This window comes from Barbus barbus, assembly GCF_936440315.1.
Source record: "Barbus barbus genome assembly, chromosome: 3".
In the NCBI taxonomy this organism is placed as follows: Eukaryota; Metazoa; Chordata; class Actinopteri; order Cypriniformes; family Cyprinidae; genus Barbus; species Barbus barbus.
In genome coordinates, this window is record NC_136731.1 from 30,623,991 (window position 1) to 30,643,201 (window position 19,211).

The 19,211-nt window shown below is 37.2% G+C and overlaps 1 protein-coding gene across 1 annotated transcript; it reads right to left on the bottom strand.

The window, feature by feature from the left end:
* Positions 1-718: 718 nt before the first annotated feature.
* LOC306850043 (rab11 family-interacting protein 4A-like) lies at positions 719-18,754 on the bottom strand (the record flags this gene model as incomplete). Its single annotated transcript, XM_079385451.1, has 13 exons — positions 719-1,626; positions 2,075-2,218; positions 3,056-3,211; positions 3,301-3,438; positions 5,027-5,108; positions 5,235-5,375; positions 5,967-6,070; positions 6,254-6,353; positions 6,894-6,929; positions 12,698-12,832; positions 13,600-13,767; positions 13,972-14,186; positions 18,686-18,754. 13 exons carry the CDS (start codon positions 18,752-18,754, stop codon positions 1,510-1,512), a joined length of 1,605 nt encoding a protein of 534 aa, XP_079241577.1. The 3' UTR covers positions 719-1,509.
* Between the last annotated feature and the right edge of the window lie 457 nt (positions 18,755-19,211).

The window sequence follows — 19,211 nt, forward strand, 5'->3', positions numbered from 1 at the left end:
GTTCAAGCACTTTTATTAAATGTGCAGCTTCCTTTACCCATGGCACTGATGTACAATATCATCCAAATGAAAAAAAAAATAAAGTTTAAGATCAGTAAGTTTTTATATTTTTGAAAGAAGTCTCTTTTTCTCACCAAGGCTGCATTTTATTTGATCAAAAATATAGTTTCCCGTCTTCAGTGTCACATGATCCTTCAGAAATCATTCTAATATGCTGATTTCCTTCTCAAGAAACATTTCTTAATAATTTTGTGTATTCTTGATGAATAGAATGTTTAAAAAGTAGAATTTATTTCAAATCGAAATGTATTTACTCAGTTTTGATCTGTTTAATGCAACCTTGCTGAATACATTTATTAAAATCAATCTTACTGACCCCAAACTTTTTAACAGTAGTATATATATAATAGTATATATTACATACTATTATACTATATAATATTATATATCAGATTTGCATATATTTGAATTTAAACAATGCTTTGTTCTAGTAGAGACATTGACCATGATCTTAATTTTTTCAGACTGTATTATGGCCATAATTTTGGGGCTTTTGTAGTTCTTGTTAAAAAGAAAACTTCATTATATCATAATCATTTTCCTCTCACTCATTATGTGTAACATCCACCTCTTCCTTAAACTTCAGTGCATCATTTCATTCAAACTTCTAAGAAAAATAAACCTTTTTTTCACATTTTCAATAGAGTTTTCTTTCTATACGTATATACTATATTGTACAACTGTGTCGTCTGTACTCACATAGTTCACTTGTGCTTCTCTACATGTGACCCCTCAGTCAAAGTTTGCTGATGGTCAGTACAGACCCGTTAGTTAGAAGCTGTAAGATCACTTCAGCCCAACTAAAAGCCATTAACAGCAGTGTATCTTGGGATGGACTGACATGATTTTATTATTGTTTCAACTGCAGACCACAATGTATGTTGGCAGAGAACATTCAGAAGAAGTTCCCTTATCTGCTGAGTACAGTATGTCTTTCGAATGCTCTTCAGAGAGCATAGACTTCATAGGAAAACAGCACTTTATAAAGAAACTCTTGAGGGCTGATTAAATGCTCAAATAATATTAATAAAACCCTACATGCCATAGGGTGCACGTATAGCTCTCCTATATAGCATGATCATGTGATATTTAATAGAATTCTACTTGTTTTATTCATGTGTAGAATACAACACTGAGTTGTACATACTCAGAGGTAGTGTGTATATAACTGAGTGAAAAGTACACTTCTACTCTAGATTCCCGTTTCATCACTTGTTTTTGTCATTTCTACAGCCTAAACGCACAGCGTGATGACATGATTAGTGACGGAAACCGTGACCGACATGTGTGAGACGGAGCACATGAGAGACACACGATCATTTCGACAGCAACTTGCTCTGTAAATACATGATGACTTGGTGTAAGGGGGCAGAAGCGGTGCATTTCACACCCCTGGCCTGAAGGGGGAGCTCTCTGCAAAGTGGGAGTCCTCTATCCGTTCTCAGGACCCTAATGCTTGATCTCTAAAATGGAGGGGTTGTGGTCGAGGATAGCTAGGATGATCTTGTCCATATACTGCCTTAAACGGAAGTTGATCTCCTCTTGTTCTTTCAAAGCTTCAACCAGCTGGAAAGATGGAGAGATTGACCAAATGAGTGACATAAAATGATGATCTGGCTGTCTTTCATGTAAAGCTGAAGGACATTTTGTAGGTTCCTCTAAATTAGAAGATCTGCTAATGTTCTTAATGTAAATGCAAAATGCAAACAAAACATATAAAAACGTCACTATGTATTAATGCACAGAGTCTGTGGTCAATTGTAGGCTACTTAAAGGGGTGATTCTTTAAAAAAAAAAGTTATTCTTTTAATATAAATAGAAGTAGTTAATACAAAGTGGAACAGCATTTTTTTTTAAATCCATGCAACATAATTATAGCCAATAAGGTAGAAAAACATCAACACCCATAATGTACTGGGGGTGGGGACTAATATGCAATCCTTCAACGGGACCAAGCTACTTAACGAGATTCAGTATTCTTTTGGTCTCTGTACACTGTGAATGTTGTTCTCACCTCATCTCTGGAGGCATTGTCTATCTCTGCTGCCAGTGACTGGGCCTTGGTGTGACAAGCGAACAGGTTTTTAGCCTCGTAAAGGCTGAGGCTGAGAATCTGTCCGTTCAGATCATCGTTCTGGTCTCTGAGTTTATGGTTTTCCTGTTAGAAGATTAAACACATCAGTGTGCAAATCATACTGAATGCACGGAGGTAAAGAGTACACATATATAATATACAGCAGTGGTTCTCACTAGGGGGCCTCAGCACACTTCCAAGGGAGCCACAAAATGGCTTAATATGAACCAGCTTACTGTATATAAAGGAATTTTTAAAGTGTGATTTCCAGACCTGGAAAAGTCACAGGAATATCTCTAATGAATATGAGTTCTTCTAATTATCAAATTGTAATTTGTGATTTTAAACATTTAATCTCATAATCACAAAAGACTGGAATTATGTCAATTCACTAATCATAAAAAAGTATGAACCCTGATATATATTAAGTTCTTGAAATGCCTAGAATTTTGGAATGTAATTGTTTTTAATGTAATTATTTTATTTATTTTAATATATTGCCAATTGTAGTTGTAAATTAATTCATGTAAATTAATTTAAAAATAACAATTGAAAATGAGCAGCTTTGTCATTTCTGCAGAAATATCTTAGACTACACGAATATTGTCTTGGAGAGTGGAAGGACTTGAAAAGTTTGAGAACCACTGTTACAGAATATACTGTATATTATTTATACCAATTCTAATTAATATCCTAAATTTTCAGTGGAAAATAAATGTTTTTAAATACAGTGCATAAGCAACTTTTGTGATACTTTCATGTGCTTTTTGGAGCTTGACAGTTGATATAAAGTATACACAGAAACTGTATACTATACTATGTATCATATTAACAATCATGGACCTGACTGATTTGCAATGATATTGTTAGATAACATATCACAGACAGCACAATAAGCATGGCCATATCTTTGCACTGTACCTGCTTAAGCCGTTTTACTTCATGCTCCAGTTCAATCTCTCGAGTCTTGGCGTTGTACTCGGACAGTCCTGCAGCGTTACGGCCACGGCCGGGCTTCTCGGTCTCCAGTTTAAAGAGCTGTAGGTGCTCCAGTTCACGCCGCAGGTCCTCAATCAGCTACATGCACATGTGAATTGTGTGAGAGGTTTGGAGATTTATGTTTATGTGTATAATTGTGATCCGCAATCAAAATGACACTGTGCTACCTCTTGCATGGCCTCTCGCTCCTTCTGAAATTCATGTCTGTTCTGCCAAAGTTTATCCAGCATTTTCCTGTACAGATCCATCTCATCCTTCAAACGCAGGCTTGTGTCTTCCAGTTTATCTGTCATACGTTGCTTCTCCTGTGCACAGAAATACATACATATATACATAAAGAGTGACCAAAATCTCTACCATGATATAAGTAATCTGTCAACCGTTATAAGTATATTCTGCCTAAAATCATTCTTGTCTCTACAGCAAGACATTACTGATTTAAAATAAAGCCATACCCACATATTTCTCAACATCATCACATAAATGACTGCTAATTAAATTTGTAAAAACTTACATCAAATTTTTTGACAACTGCTTACATTTGCATAAGACGACACACCATATTTTGATTAATTTTGAGAACAGTTTACTTTAGCTTAGAACAAAACCAACTAATATATAAATCTCTTGATTGCATCTGAATGCTCAGACTTGTGCCCAAGACACTGTGCCACTGATATATCTGCTAGACAAAATTATACATACATACAATATACAGTACATAAATCTAAATCCGTAATTTATTACATTTATATTGCCATATCACCTAGCCCTAAACCTCTCTCTGTTAAATTTCTCATCATTTACTCACCCATGTCATCCCAAATGTATACACAAACAACGATATTTAGAAAAATATTCCATGAGTCCATATAATGCAAGTGAATGGGACCCTCAAAGTCGTTGCTTCAAAAACCACAGTTTTCATACCTTTATTTCTGAGTGTATGGATTTAAAGGGTGTCTTTTAAAGTGTCAAGTGTCTGAGAGTCCCATCCACATGCATTTTATGGATTCATAGAGATGGATTCTGTTCCACAGAAAAAAGAAAGTCAAATACATCTAGGATGGCATGAAGTAAATGGTAAATTATTTTTGGGTGGAGTATCAATTTAAGGCATTTTAGACACAACTTTAAACTGCTCTGAAACAATGTGTATTATAAAAACACTATACAAATAAATATGACTTGAGTAAAAAAAAGCCCCCAAAAAAACCTTTAAGACAAGTCAGTTCACTTGGCAGCCATTTTGGACCCTAATGCAGCTGTTTGTTTTTTTTAGGTAGGCAATAGGCTTACAAGTGTGACTCTCAGTCTCATCGACTTGAAAAAACTTGAAAAAACCTTGTGTCGACTTTGCCTGTTTCACTGCATTTCAAATCAGCAATAAAATCTGAGAACAATTTCACCATAAATGTAGAATCTTTAGCCGATTTGAAACTAAAAAAATGCATTTTCAGCCTAGTCCACAAGAGGACCTTTAATTTTTTTTTTAGCTATATCAGACAATGACCTAGTTTTTTAGCATTATGGAAAGGCTACAGCATAGAAAGTCATGCAGTTGCGCGACAATGTTTCATTCCATCTCAGAGATCAAAGCCTCACAGGCAGGAGCTTTCACACTCATTACACTAGCTAATGCAAGCAGTATGAAAGAGTGTGCTGTTTACACTGACAAGCTCCAGGGATTTCACGGCCTGCTGAATGTGTCAAAAGATGCTTCAGAGAGGTCAGAAGTAATAGTGTGAAAATGGGTGTGAGAATGTGTGTCGGTGAGTGTTTAAGTGCAAGAAATTGCTATCTTTTAATTGTTAAACAAACCATTTGATGCGTAACCTGATGTGTGATCAAGGGATTTCTACTCAAGAGCTTGAGATTTGATGCATATCTGACCTGGTCCAGTTTCTCAGTTTGAGACTTGAGTCTGCACACATTCACTTTCATCTCTGCATTCTCCTCTTCTAGCTGCTGGACCCTGTGGGGAGAAATCATCCATTATAAAGTAACATGGCACACACTGCCCTTCTAAAAAGGTGTTTTAAGGTCTTGAAACCTCCACATGCTTTATAGACATATTTTTGTGAGTTTTCTGATTAGGTACCTGTTACTAAGCATTTCAATCTCGGTACTCTTGTCTCTCTCCATCTTACTGTAGGTCTCTCTGTGTCTCTTCAGCTCCTCCTCTAAACATTGCTCTGCGCGCGTCTCCTGATCTTTGATCTGCTCCTCCAGCTCATGTACCCTGATGGATAAACATGTACAAACACATACAGACATAAGAAAACATATAATACATATGCATACATCACCAAGGCTGCATTTATGTGATTAATAGAGTATAAATATTAATACTGTGAAATATCATTACAACTTAAAATAACTAATAAATGAAATGTCATTTATTCCTGTGATGCAAAGCTGAATTTTTAGCAGCCATAACTCCAGACTTCAGTATCACATTATCCTTCAGTAATCATTCAAATATGTTGATTTGCTGCAGAAACATTTATTAATAATAATACTATTATTAATGTTGAAAACAATTGCGTTGCTTCATATTTTATCAGGACTGATAAAAATGAAAACAACATTTATTACTTTTGCAACATTATAAATGTCTTTACTGTAATTGTAGATCAATTTAATGGATTCTTGTTGAATAAAAGTATTAATTTCTTTTCAAAAAAGTATTATTAACCCCAAACTTTTGAATGGTAGTATAATTACAAAAAAGTAATAAATAAAAAATCCTTCATGTAAATAATTACATTAGATTTATCAGTATGCTCTTTATACTGTACTGTGTCTGTAACTAATAGTCAGATCTCTTTACCTGTGAACTAATTGTGTGTTTTCCTGTTTAAGTTTGGATTTCAAATCTCCATTAGCCAGACTGTCGTTCTCAAGCTCTGTTATCTTCTTTTCCAAATAGCTCACCTACGGTAGAAATACAGAAGAGTTAAATATTACAGTCATTTATTATAGACAACATTCTCTGAATCATATTCACAGGAAAACAAGATTATTGCAGTGGCCTTAAAAAGCATATCTGAATCATTTGAATTTTAGCCTAAGCAATTAACAGGGTCTTCAGTGACCACATTATTATGCTTCCAGGACCTTCTCAGTGATGTCAATGTCACAGGAGTCGATGCTGTCTCTGAACAGGTCCTCTGTGCTGCCCTGACTGCTGCTGAAGTTACTGTGGTGGAAGAGCTGACTGTGGGACACACAGAGAAACAGAGAATCAGGAAATGGAACTTAAGTTGCCAATCATTCTTCTCTCTAAACATTTAGTGACTTAGTAATGCTGCATCCGAAATCGAATACCGCCATACTATATAGTAGGCAAAAAATTCATGAAAAAAAAATTTGTCCGACTTCATTGTTTTTGAAAAATTAAAGCCAAAAAGTACCCGGATGACCTCTGCTGAGAATTCTGGAGTGTGCATCTGATGGCCAGTATACTATCCCATGAGGTCATGGGAGAGGATTTATGAATGGCAGTGGAGTGGAGGTCATGTGACAGTAACACCATGGAGGATGTAGTACGTCCAAATTTAATTCATACCAATATTAATACTATATGCTATATAGAACATCCTTTTTAACAGTCAAAAATAAGTTCAAATTCAATTGTAGCACCTACTCAGTATGTGATTTCAGACACACTGATAAGTCAGGCAATGGGTATTATGCCAGCGCTTTGTAATCTCATATTCTGCAGATCGTATAAAAATAACAAAGATGAGAGACTTACCGACCAAATGCTGTACTGGAAATTTTCCTGTTTGGGCTGTAAAAAGAAATGGAAAAGATCACTCTATTAGAAAAAAAAAATGTTCATAAAAATGATAAAATACCATGCATTCCAAGTCCAGCTTAATGGGTTTCGACAGACAGACAGACAGACAGACAGACAGACAGGCTATAATTTATCTTCCTCAGTGCTACCCTTCAGTCTTGCAGTGCTACCACTGCAATGTTTCGGTTATTCAATTCTGCTAATCAGTTTTATTTAGAGCCTAATTACTAATTTACTACTGCCCCAAGTGGCCAAGATCATGTACTGCAGTCAGTTTGTCCTAGGTCATGAGATTACACCGATAATCAGACAGCTCTGAAGGACCTCAGTAAAAATAGAATACCTGCACTCTAATTATAAACCTCTGCCTGTGTTTATGTAACTGTGTGACCCACGTCACTCTTTAAAGCCCTCCTCTCATTACATCACACAGGTCTGAACTCAAACAGCTCGCCGAAATACAAGTCAGATCTCCTGTCCTCATATCCAACCCAGCTATCACAGCACTGACAAAACTCATTTAACTACAACAACAATGATAAACCCAGAAAATCTGCAAACCAAGGGAGACAAATACACTAACAGCATTCACACACAAGCCCTCAAAAGGGCAGGCGCACATAGTTCTTCATGACCTGTCATGACCTATTAAAGTAGCTGGACATATTTGGTGCAAAAAAAACAGTTATACAAAAACAACATTTTCTGATGGCTTTCACACTAAACAGTCATTCAATAGCAGATCTCTCTACAAGTCTGCCTAGTGTTTTTTAATATACTATACTTAATTTATACAGTAACCCAAATGTTTGCTGATCATTATAGAGAAGTTCATAGTGGTGGCGATCATGTCTTGCATGAATGCATTTTAACTTCAGCAGAGTATGCAGTGGAGGATTTGGACAAAAAATGCCAGAGGATTAATAGCTAAAGGCCACAGAGAAGGAAATCACACAGCTCTTTACTGAACAGCATCTCTTGCTCAGTTCCAAAAGTTAGCAACTTGATTATGCTGCCACCTTGTCTTATTATGATTTATAATAATAAAAATCAAAAGGCAATCCCAGAAAGCACTGCATCAATCTTGGTGAAAAAAAAGGACCCATTGTAGTAGAAGAAGTGATGTAGCTAAATATACATGTATTTCATTCAATACTGAAAAGTATAAGTAAAAATAAACTGCGTCCCAAATGACACACTATACACTATGTAATAATACACTATTATTTATGCATTATGCAATTTTATAAGGTTACTTTGTCATTAATAATCTGAGTCTGATAGCCCCTCCCCCTTCACAATGACATTAAAGCAGCAACAGTTGAGTGCATGAAGTGTTCAACATTCCACATTTTCAGACTTTATAATGTTTTTATTTTCCTGGTAGTTAGCTGTTTTATACATTATAACTCTTAAACAAAGACTTTTTGAAAATGAATATGAAAAATGAAAAGGACAATTACTTCCAGAACCAAGGCTGCAGAAAAAGTGTGCAGGTACTGTTGCACTCTATTAAAGTCAATTGTGTCTACTGCTTATTTGTCTGCTGTCTCTATACTTCTGAAATAACTCATGTAGTTCCAGGACGGTTAAAGCCAAGTTCACACTACAGGACTTTACACGTCGGCAGATCGTTGTGCCGTTCAGACTATGACTTGATTATTTAGTCATTTAGTCCTTGTGGTGTTCACACTATGTGACTTTATGTAAATTATCCGCAACCAGGGGTTACACACTACGCGAGCTGACAACAACTCTGTCACCCAACTACTCGATTCGGTGCCTAAACCACGTTTTGTCATGAAAACACGCGAGAATTGACCGTTCGCAAAGAGCTTGATTGAGAGGTGATCTGACCAATCAGAACATGCCTGACAGCTGGCCAGTCTTCACAGAAATACATGTTAAAACGGGGTGAAAAAGATCGACTGAATTGAAAGTTTTTCAATATAACTAATATAAATATGTGCTGAGGGTTAAGCTGTGTTGTTGTTGGCTGCCATGGTAACGGCAATAAGCTGAGGTATTTAAAAGTGCTTGTTTTGCTTACCAGAAAATCTGCTCATGCACTGTATGCATGGCTTGCAGCGCTAAAGTTAAATGCTGAGTGTTAAATAATAAAATAATATGTTAAAAAGTGTGCTCTTATCATTCTGTAGACAAAATGAACTTCGCCCCGATCAGGAGCTGTATGTACACATGCACGCTCATCTGTTTTCAATGCAGGTTAACCGCGAGCTTCATGTCATCTTCCACTCATTAAACTATGACAGGTCCTTTACTGCAAAAAGACCGTCACTGCGGCACTCGCAAAGTGATGAAACTATGGTGCTATGTGCTTTTTAAAACCATTTTCATTGGTTTCACGTTATATCGTGGGCTCGGAAAATATGCGCATGCCCAGTAGCTGCAGCTGTATCCCTTCTAGCCTTAACCCCAAATCAGACAGAAGAGTAGATTAATTTCGGTGGACTTAAAACGGTGTGTTCCGCGGTTGCAATTAAACACCTTCTGATGTTTATTCATGTTCATTTCGTGCATTAAGTAAATATGAAAAGACGATCGGTTCATGTGTTTGAACTGAGACAATACAGTGATCTGTCACGACACATTGAAGAGCCACAAAAAGGAATTTATTGTTTGAATTTCTTTAAAAATGACTCGATTTAAAAGCTGAGAGTCCTGAGACCTTGTTTCATATCAGCAGTAACCTGCTCTGTCTTCTGTGTGTCGGTGTGTGGTCTCCTCTTCTTCTTCTTCTTCTTCTTCTTCTCAAGTTTAATGGCGGTTGGCAAACCAAACTTAAATGGTGCATTCCCGCCACCTACTGGATTGGAGTGTGGATAACGTTATGGTAGTAGTGACCTAAATCCTGTTACTTAAATGAGTGTCTTTTAAGAAATTAAATACTTCTTCATATATTTTAAATTGCTTTGGGCCATTACCTAATAATGCTTTGATAGAAAAAACTTCCATTTCCATTTCTCTTAACGCTTGAAATAATTTAAATCTTTCTCTTGCATAAGCCTCACATTTTAATAATACATGTTCTACTGTTTCCATATTTTCGGAACTACATTTTTCACAATACCCAGTCTGGTGTTTCCCAATCCTGACCATACTTTGATTTAGTAGACAATGGCCAATGCGCATTCTTGAAATTATAACATCCTTCCTCCTATTTCCAAAGTTTCTTCTTTCAAAACCAACTGTTCCTTGAATTTTGTATAAATGTCTACCCTTATTTCCACTGTCCCACTCCTGGTCTCCTCTTTGCTCCCAGATGTGTTTTTCACTGCTTGAGAACAGGAGTGTAGTGTGAGTGTTTGTCGGTCATGGCAACAGTAACTATTGGTGGTTAATAAAAAATATAGCAGCCAAAAGCCTGTGAAAGATGCTTATGTGCAAAAATATAAGCATTTCCTTTCAGCGAAGTTGCTGTTGTTTTTCTTCCGGTGACCTCAACCCATGCCTTGCTCTTTCATTGGCTGTAGCTCGTCTCCACACCTGACACCACGTGATGTCGAGTCGGCCGACCGGTCCAGATATTTGGCATGCTAGATATTTGTTTGGCGTCAGCGAGTGTCTTTGATGCATCCTTGTGTAGTTCACACATAAAGATCGCGGAGCGCCGATCACCCGCAGATTTCCCCCCGATTACAGCCCGACCTGTCGGCGAGTTTGTTAACTTGCAAATCGGGCTTAAAATCCTGTAGTGTGAACTAGCCTTAAGATGCTGTCTTAAGCCTGGCTCACACTACAGGATTTTTAGCCCGATTTATCCCCGATTTCCCCCTCCCGAGAATCGGAGAAAAATTCTTGTCGAGCACCTCGATCAGTCCCGATGTTCGGCGCGGATTATCTGGTAATGTGAGGCATTCAAATTCGCGGATTATCTGGTAATGTGCACCTCCCGATCTGCTCGCACACAAATCGGGGCCACCCCGATCATATCAAACATCTTTGATATTTAGGATTTAAATCGGGATGATGACGGCTGATTACGTCATGTACTTTCACAATGCGCGACCGCAAAACAGCTCCTGCACAGGTCCGTTGGATAGTGGAGACGGAGGAAACGGCTTCTTGAAGTTTTGTAGTAACATTGTCTGTATAATGTGTCGAAAACATATCGCAACCCTCGGAGAAAGAGAAGTGCTGGGGTGAAATTGCCTTATTTTTGAATGTACCTGGTGAGTGCAGCTAGCTAGCTAACATACTGTATGTAAACATTGCTGACAAGCTGCTGTGTGAGATCACGTGAGGCACTCCGTCTGGCATGGTAATCTTAATAATATCTTGTAGTGTGTGATGCGCCACGATATTCAAATCTTGTAGTGTGTGTATGTTTAAGATTTGAGGGAAGAAAATGTGTGAAGATTCTCCTAATATGTGTGCTGCAGCCAGATTTCATAATCGGTTAGGATTTTAAAACTCCTGTAGTGTGAGCCCGGCTTTAGAGGGCAGCTGTCTGTCTACAATAGCAAGTATGTAGTGAGGCAGCTCACTAGGTTTTAAGATAGAGGATCTATGTCTGCAGTATCATGTCTCGGTGTGTCAGAAGCAGAGGTGGAAGCCTCATAATCGCATGATGCTTTAAATCTTGTTACAGATGAAAGATTGCAGTGTCGTTCTTCTGAAGTGCCAAATTTTTTAGGTGTCCACATAATAATAAAAGGATTATTTCAGCAGGTTTCATCAAATTCCACCACACACACCCACTTAAACACCCCAGACTTTTCTTGAGGGGCTCAGTTTTCCCTCAGTGTCTGATAACATTCACAAAGATTAGTAAACCCTTGACTGGAACATTGTTGCTATGGTAACAGCTCCTCTGATTAAACCCGTCTCTTGATAAAGCTTTAGACAGACTGGGGTGATTAAAGAGACTCTTAAAAATATATCTAGCTTTACCTAAGGTGAACTGAGACATAAAGAATCCTCTCAGAAGTGCAGTGCTATGCCATTTAATATGAACTATAGATGCTGCAAAGTTAAGGGCACTAAAGACTGCATTCAGAGGGAAACAGACATGCAACCAATGATTTAGGTAAGACAGCATGCTAGATATATCATCCTTTAACATAAAATAGTTTCAGAAAACAACATTAACAAATATACTGCTATTTCATTATTAATATGCACTGTATTAAGATGTAGCAAGGTAAATGTAAATAAATACATGTAGGCCTTTTTGTTTTAACCTGTTTGTTTTAATGTCTGAAATAAGGTCTGTGGTTAACAGAAGCTCAAGATATTTTCACGTTTTATTCAACTACATAAAATACATCAATAACACCCCTTTGTGATTTTTATAAGTTGTTGTGTGTCTCGAAAAAGGCTGCTGCTATCAAGTAGCTAAATGGGACTACAGAAGTTTTTGGGGATATTAAACTTATCTACTCACTAGTCCGCTTTCACAGCCTTACTGTGTTCAAACCTTCACTCTTGCAAACTAACTCCTCCAACGTTGAATAACTGTTACAGACTGTATGTAGGCTTCAAAATCATAAAAGCTTTGTTCATTTGTGCAGGTTATCTCGATGAACAAAATGTATAAGAATCAAACTTTTGGTGGTCACACGGCTTATTTTCTGCACTAATCTAAAATCCTACTGGCTTTTTGTTGAGGGAACCAGTGTTATGCTAACTTCTATATTGGATAACAAAAATACTGTACATCAACCCCATAGCACTCCATTAGAGTAACAAGCTATTATATTAGCAATATGCTCATTTCAAACTCTGTGGCCTCTTACCTGTTAGCTTTGAGGTTCTTGAGTCTGGCCTCTAGGTCATTGAGCAGGTTGACTTTCTTGCAGCACTGAGAGCAGTAAACATCCAGAAGCTCACTGTTATACAGGTGCCTGATCTTCTGAGGGGTCTGACCAGCACTGCAAACACCATCAAGTGATGATCAATACTGGCTGAAGAAGCATTCAGATTTTACTTGCTCAATATGTTTAATAATATGAAATGTTAAGATATTTCTAATTTTGCATAATTGGAAAAGAATGGCTAATAATATGTTATTGATTTCATGATAGGATTATCCTTGATTCAACCAGAATCATACAGAGCAAATGAGAACAGCTAACGATACAAAACTCCTACTGTATGCCAAAAGCATTTCATAATTATCAGCTGTTGTGATTTTATGTTTAACGATGAGTTGATTAATGGCTGTCAAATGAATTAATGCAACAGAGTGTATTTGTGTCAGAATTATAACTACTATGCATTAATAATATTCTTAGTGACTCTTATGAAAAAAATGTCATATTTCAACCTAAAAAATATGAAATTAAATTTTGAAAATGTGCAAAGTTTTTATTATTATTATTATTATTATATCTTTTTAACCCTAAGAACATCTTAAGCACACCCAAATTATCATTACGACAATGCACTTTTTTATTTTCACTTTATATTTTTGTGCTTATGTTTGGGGTAAGGATGTGCTTAATTGCCATGAAAATAATAATTAAGCAAAATATAATTTCTTATTTATTTCTATTTGTTTTGGCTTCAACTTTTTCATGTCTGGTTTCATGCTATTCACCCTTATTCATCCATGCAATCAAATGAAACAGATCCTACAGAATAACACCATGTGTCAGTATTTCATGAGAGAGGTGTGTGCTAAAGTGAGCTAGTTAACCTGGAGGGCAGAGAGGAGCCCAAGTCAGAGAAACCATTGGTGCGTGTGTCATCATCAGGGATGGGGCTGCTGGGAGTGAAATCCACATCTTCTCCCTCTCCATAGTCCTCAAACTGCTCCTCCACTGAGATTACTGAAGCGGCTGCCGAGGACACCATCTGACCACAGCTAAAACCAAACCCACAGGTCTCACTTTATGTACTAATTATTACAGTAAATTTATTATTAAATGTAATTATTTTGTAATTTAATGAAACAATAATTATTCAATTAATATTTTAACAAAAATTCTGGCAAGATGTATTTTGCTTCTTAAGCTCAAATAATGTTAAAACAGCAACCACAAAAAACATAAACATCCATGCTGCTGACTTGTTTCCACGTAGAAAGAGTCCACCCAGTCCTTCTTTATCATCATGACGTCCTCCATCATAAGATTCAGATCCTGCCCCGCTGTCTCCTGCACTGTCCATGTCTGCCTCCTGCACGTCCCGTCCGCCCATTGCTTCCTCATCAGAATACAGCTGGCACGCTGGGTACGGCCGCGTGCACACAATGATCGGGGGTCCCAGACTCCCCTCCCCGCGCTGCAAACAGATATCATACAAAACCTGTTAAATAAAGTCATATTGCTCAAAAAGCAAATGTAACATCAAAACTACACCAGATTACTCTGACTCACTATGTGGTCTCTTCACACACATCTTGGTGAGGTGAAACGAGAACTTAAGAAGGCCTTTCTCAGAGGGACACAAAAGATAATGGGTCAAAGGTTATGGAAACTTTGCTCATTAACCCCAGAAGACACAACGGACGCCAACACAGGACAAAGGACATCATAGTGAACTGGTGTGAAACACTTCAATCGACTAACGAATAGTGATTGTAACAAGGACAAGAAAAGGATTTAGATTTTAAAAATAAGATTTCAATATTCCCCATTTAATTCATACCTCAGTGAACATTTCTCTGCTCACTCTCACAAGGTTTGACTTTTTTTAACATCCATTCTGTCCTACAACATGTGCAGTTCAAAAATATTAATTTACTTATTAAAATTCATGTCACATCTCAATGGCAGGAGGACAATGGGAATCAGCTGATGTTGCCCAGTGGCTCGTTGTTATTTGCACAGACAGAGCAGACTAATTATCACACTAGAAGAGATTGTTAAATCAATGGTAAGTCTTTATATATGTTTAAATACATACATTTCTGACACTTTCTTTCTGTCTAATATGAAAGTGTATTTATTTTTGCATCTATGTGTCTTGGGAGATACTGTATTATTAAAGCTGAGAGTTATGGCTGGTCATTAAGCTTTTACTGCATTCTGGGGAACTACAGTGCACACCAATGTGCTTTAAATGATTTAGCTCATCCCTCATAGATGATCATAATTTGTCTAAGACATTTATTGATAAGGCAATGCTACAATGAAACAGACTTCTCCACAACTTTACATACAGTGGCCCCAAATATATATTTGAACACTTTTAAATTAAGTTTCACTTAGATTTTTCTGAATTTCAATGCACAGATAAAATATCAAACAATTTTAAATTACTTTAACCATGTGTTCTGAAGGCAGTTTTAAGCCAGGGTGTAGTGTATCACTTTAACTACAAACATGGACCACTGACGTCTGACAAATTATTTTTGTCATAATATTGAACCGCATATCTATTGTTTTATTTAAACCCTTCTATCTGTATTTGTGTGTGTGTGTGTGTGTGTGTGTGCGTGTAATGTTTTGCTTGAAATGTATTTGTACTATATTTCTTTAAAATAAATGCCAGTCAGTTTGATATTTTGTCCTAATGTAACATCATGCTTACGTTTAAAGACTGCAATTGACTTATAGGGTCCCTAAGGAACAGCTTTAGACATACATCTCATTCTAATAGGGATCTTCTCTATATTACTACTGCTTGATTAGCACAGGAATGTAATAGTCAGCTGCACTACTCTCCTTTGACCCCATGCTCTTTATGCTAAGCCTTTACCGTATTTTTCCCTCTTCCTTATTTTTTTCTTTACTCAATAATATAAGATGTATTAAAAACAATCGTATTTCCTTCAATCACAAACTCAGCATTTTCCTAAAAGCATTTCATTCATATCTGAGTGTATGTCAGTGAGTGCAGCAGTGTATTAGTGTGTATCTGAAGCGACCCCTCTCACATTCACACCTCAGCGAGTCCGTTACCTTCCTTTGTAGGTCACACACGATACTCACATACCTCTCCACTCACACCACATGGCAGATGTAAGAAATGAGAAAAGAATCATAGGATTTTGCTAGTTATTTTCACAAATAACAAAGTGGCGACACACTGAATTAAACATGAAATTTTGAACTAAAATGACTGAAATGGTATTTTCTCGAACAACACACTTCAATAATTTGTATTTACAAGTTGTACTGATTTAGCTGGACCTGCAGGATAACTAGCATATATATTCAGTCTTCAAACTAGTCCTGAGCATTTATTAAAAAGACTTAAGGAAAAAAAAGCTTCTAATCTGTCCGGTCTGATCTGAGATTATGCCTACGAAAAGGAAATGTAACGGCCAGCCTGAGGATTAAACACAAACCTGAGTAAAACTTTGATTGTTCCCACATGGCTGGATCTTTGGAGATAAGCGCAGAGGAGCAGATTACTGATGACTGATATCTGCATAGTCTTAATGTGAAGCTTTGACAGTATAATAGAGGTTCTTCCTGCTGAGCAGCGACTGTGATGAATGCAGCCCTATCAGATACACTATGACTGCAGTAATGTAAGAGGAGATGCAGGGGTCTCCTGCAGTGAGAGCCCAGATAAATGAGCTACAAACTGGTCCAGCCCCCCTTATACAGCACCGTCTGGAATGCCTAGACTTAACATTCATTATTTACACTCTTCTACTGACAGACTGCTGTTAATGTTGGGCATGGATTAATACGCAAACACACTTAATATCATTTTATAAACCCAAAAAATCTTAAACTAAAATAGAGATATGTATTTCACTGATGAAAGCAGTTAAGAAACTGCTATTATAATTTCACTCATTACTCTGTTTATATGGTGTATAGTGACAATGAAGTGATTTAGTTTTATGTGGCTGATTAACTTTTGATTTGTGGACTATTTATATTATAGACCCATTTTCTTAGAAATAAATACCAATGAAGGGTAGCTTCACTTTAAAGCAGTTGTTCTAAATTAGAGTTTGACTGTACAAAATTACAGCTATCAGAATTGTATTTTATTGCTTCACCTGAAAAACAAAGCAGGGCCAGTTTGCAGATTTTGATGTTTGCCAATTTTTAAGGTTAACACGCTGGACTAATATACTGTCATGCTGCAGAACTTCTGATCCACCCGTACCTCCAGCGTTTCATGCAATATTGCTGAGTATAGACTAGTGGCATCAAAGCTTAAATATAGCCAACATCCAAAATCTGGGATGCTAAGAGCTAAAATACACCCACCAGTGTGTCCACATTGCTTACAGTGGGCTGATTTGGAGGAATGATCATCATTAAAAAGCCAGTGACTCTGCTCTGGAATATGCAGCCAGGTATTGATTCAAACACATAGTGATGTCCATGCAGAGTCAAAGCTGCTGTATTCTTGCAGAGTGTAATGGGATTCTGTCGATGGTTATTGTGTAATCAAACACACTTTTATGTGTCATTTCTGACCAAAAGCAATATCCTTTTATTACTTGTCTTAAAGGGACAGTTCAATAATTAATGTTCAGTAATCGAGAGAGTGAATTAAATGAAATGGTCAGAAAGTACACTACTGTTCCAAAGTATAGGGTCAGTTATGACAGAAAAATAATAACAGAAAAATGTTATTTTATCCAGTATTTCTACTTCAAATAAATGTAGGCCTAGTTCTCTTTCTGAACTTTCTAGTCATCATAGAAATCTGAAAAAAATGGATCATGGTTTGTAGCACAACTGTTTTCAGCATTGATAATGATATTGGAATTATTTCACATTCAACGCTTAAGACTGAATTGGCATCACAATAAATTACATTTTAAAATATATTCAGAGAGAAATAGATTCTTTTAAATTGTAATAATATATTCACATTCACAATATAAATGCAGCCTTTGTAAGCATAAGAGACGTTTTTCAAAAACATAAAAAACAATCCAACCCCAAATGTTTGAATGGTAGTGGATTAAACATGTTTGATGCGACACTATTTCTTATCTCGGAGCATGTCTGAAAACATTAAAATGCATAACATGTCCCAAAGCCCTCAGATCTATAAATAATAGAGATATTTTGTCTGTGAAGTCTAGGAGAAGATGCGTGATGGAGGAATGCACCTGGATATCTCACTCACATTCATCATTAGATTATTTTCCTCAGTGAAAGAAGAGCAATTTTTTTTTTTTTTTTTGCTCATGTTTAGATGCTGTTTAATTTTTCTCTGTAAATCTGGAGAAGAAGAGCACTTTTTTACAGATCTGCCATCTTAAGATGACAGCAACCCACGCAAATAAACAAACACAACACTCAATTCTGGCTAGCGTCCAAAGTGCACCAACATATTCACAGCCTCTCAAGTGCAGCTCACAAGAAATGTCAAGTGTGCACATGAACATGACAGAAAAGCCTCTCAAATTTCACTCAAAGACAACAGTGATCCCTACCACACACAGAAGCTGCTGTTTTGGGGGATTTTTCAGGTAACAACCCACTTCAAACAAACATTTTGGACCACCCGGCATCCCGAATCTATATAGCAACTACCTCAAAACAACAAATTATCTTAGAGTTTAAACCCTGTAGGCCTATCTTGAAATAGCTGTACCTTTTACATGACTGTTTTGCTAAACCCTAATGAACCTGTAAACTAAGCTCAAACACTTTAGTACACTAAAAGTATTACTGTCAGTTGTGTTACCAAAGTGACAACAGAAACATGCTAGCGGGGGACATTTAAGCTGGCTGCTCATTTTTGTATCAACTGCGCTTGCCTGGTTTTGTTTGTGATCTCAGTGGAAGTGCGGCTGGATAGCTGGCCATCTCGCTGCCTACACAGTCAGCAGACAAAAGACAGTGTGGATTTACCACGAGCCATGAGTCATAATCCAGCTCTCGGGGCTCTAAAACTGTCGGCCGCCCTTCGCTGGACGGCATCAATGCGAAACACCTTTGAACTCTTTATTGACCTTGAAAATGGTAACCCAACAAATACACAGAAAGGCCATCCAGAGCTGCAGTTACACAATCAATACTGCAGGGGCACTTGGCTAAGCACACAGCACGTGTAGGCATCCCTTTGAAAGCAAGACATGTCGAGACAAGTGGAAATATGGTTCTCAATTTAGTTGCTCTAACATCCAGGCACAATCATAAAAGTGTACCACTGACTTCAAAAGGTCGGTCACAAAACGTTCATCCACCCCTCCTCCCTTGGCAGAGCAATAGTCTGGATGCACCACATTATTGGGTGTTAGAGTGTCCAAACTGCAATTAACCTCTTGTCCTAACTGTAACTCTGAATTATATCTTTTGCTGGGCTTTGCATTATGTCGTCCATGAAATGGTAGTGCAGATAGTGCCCTTGGTCAAGCACAGATTCTCTGCTGCCCAC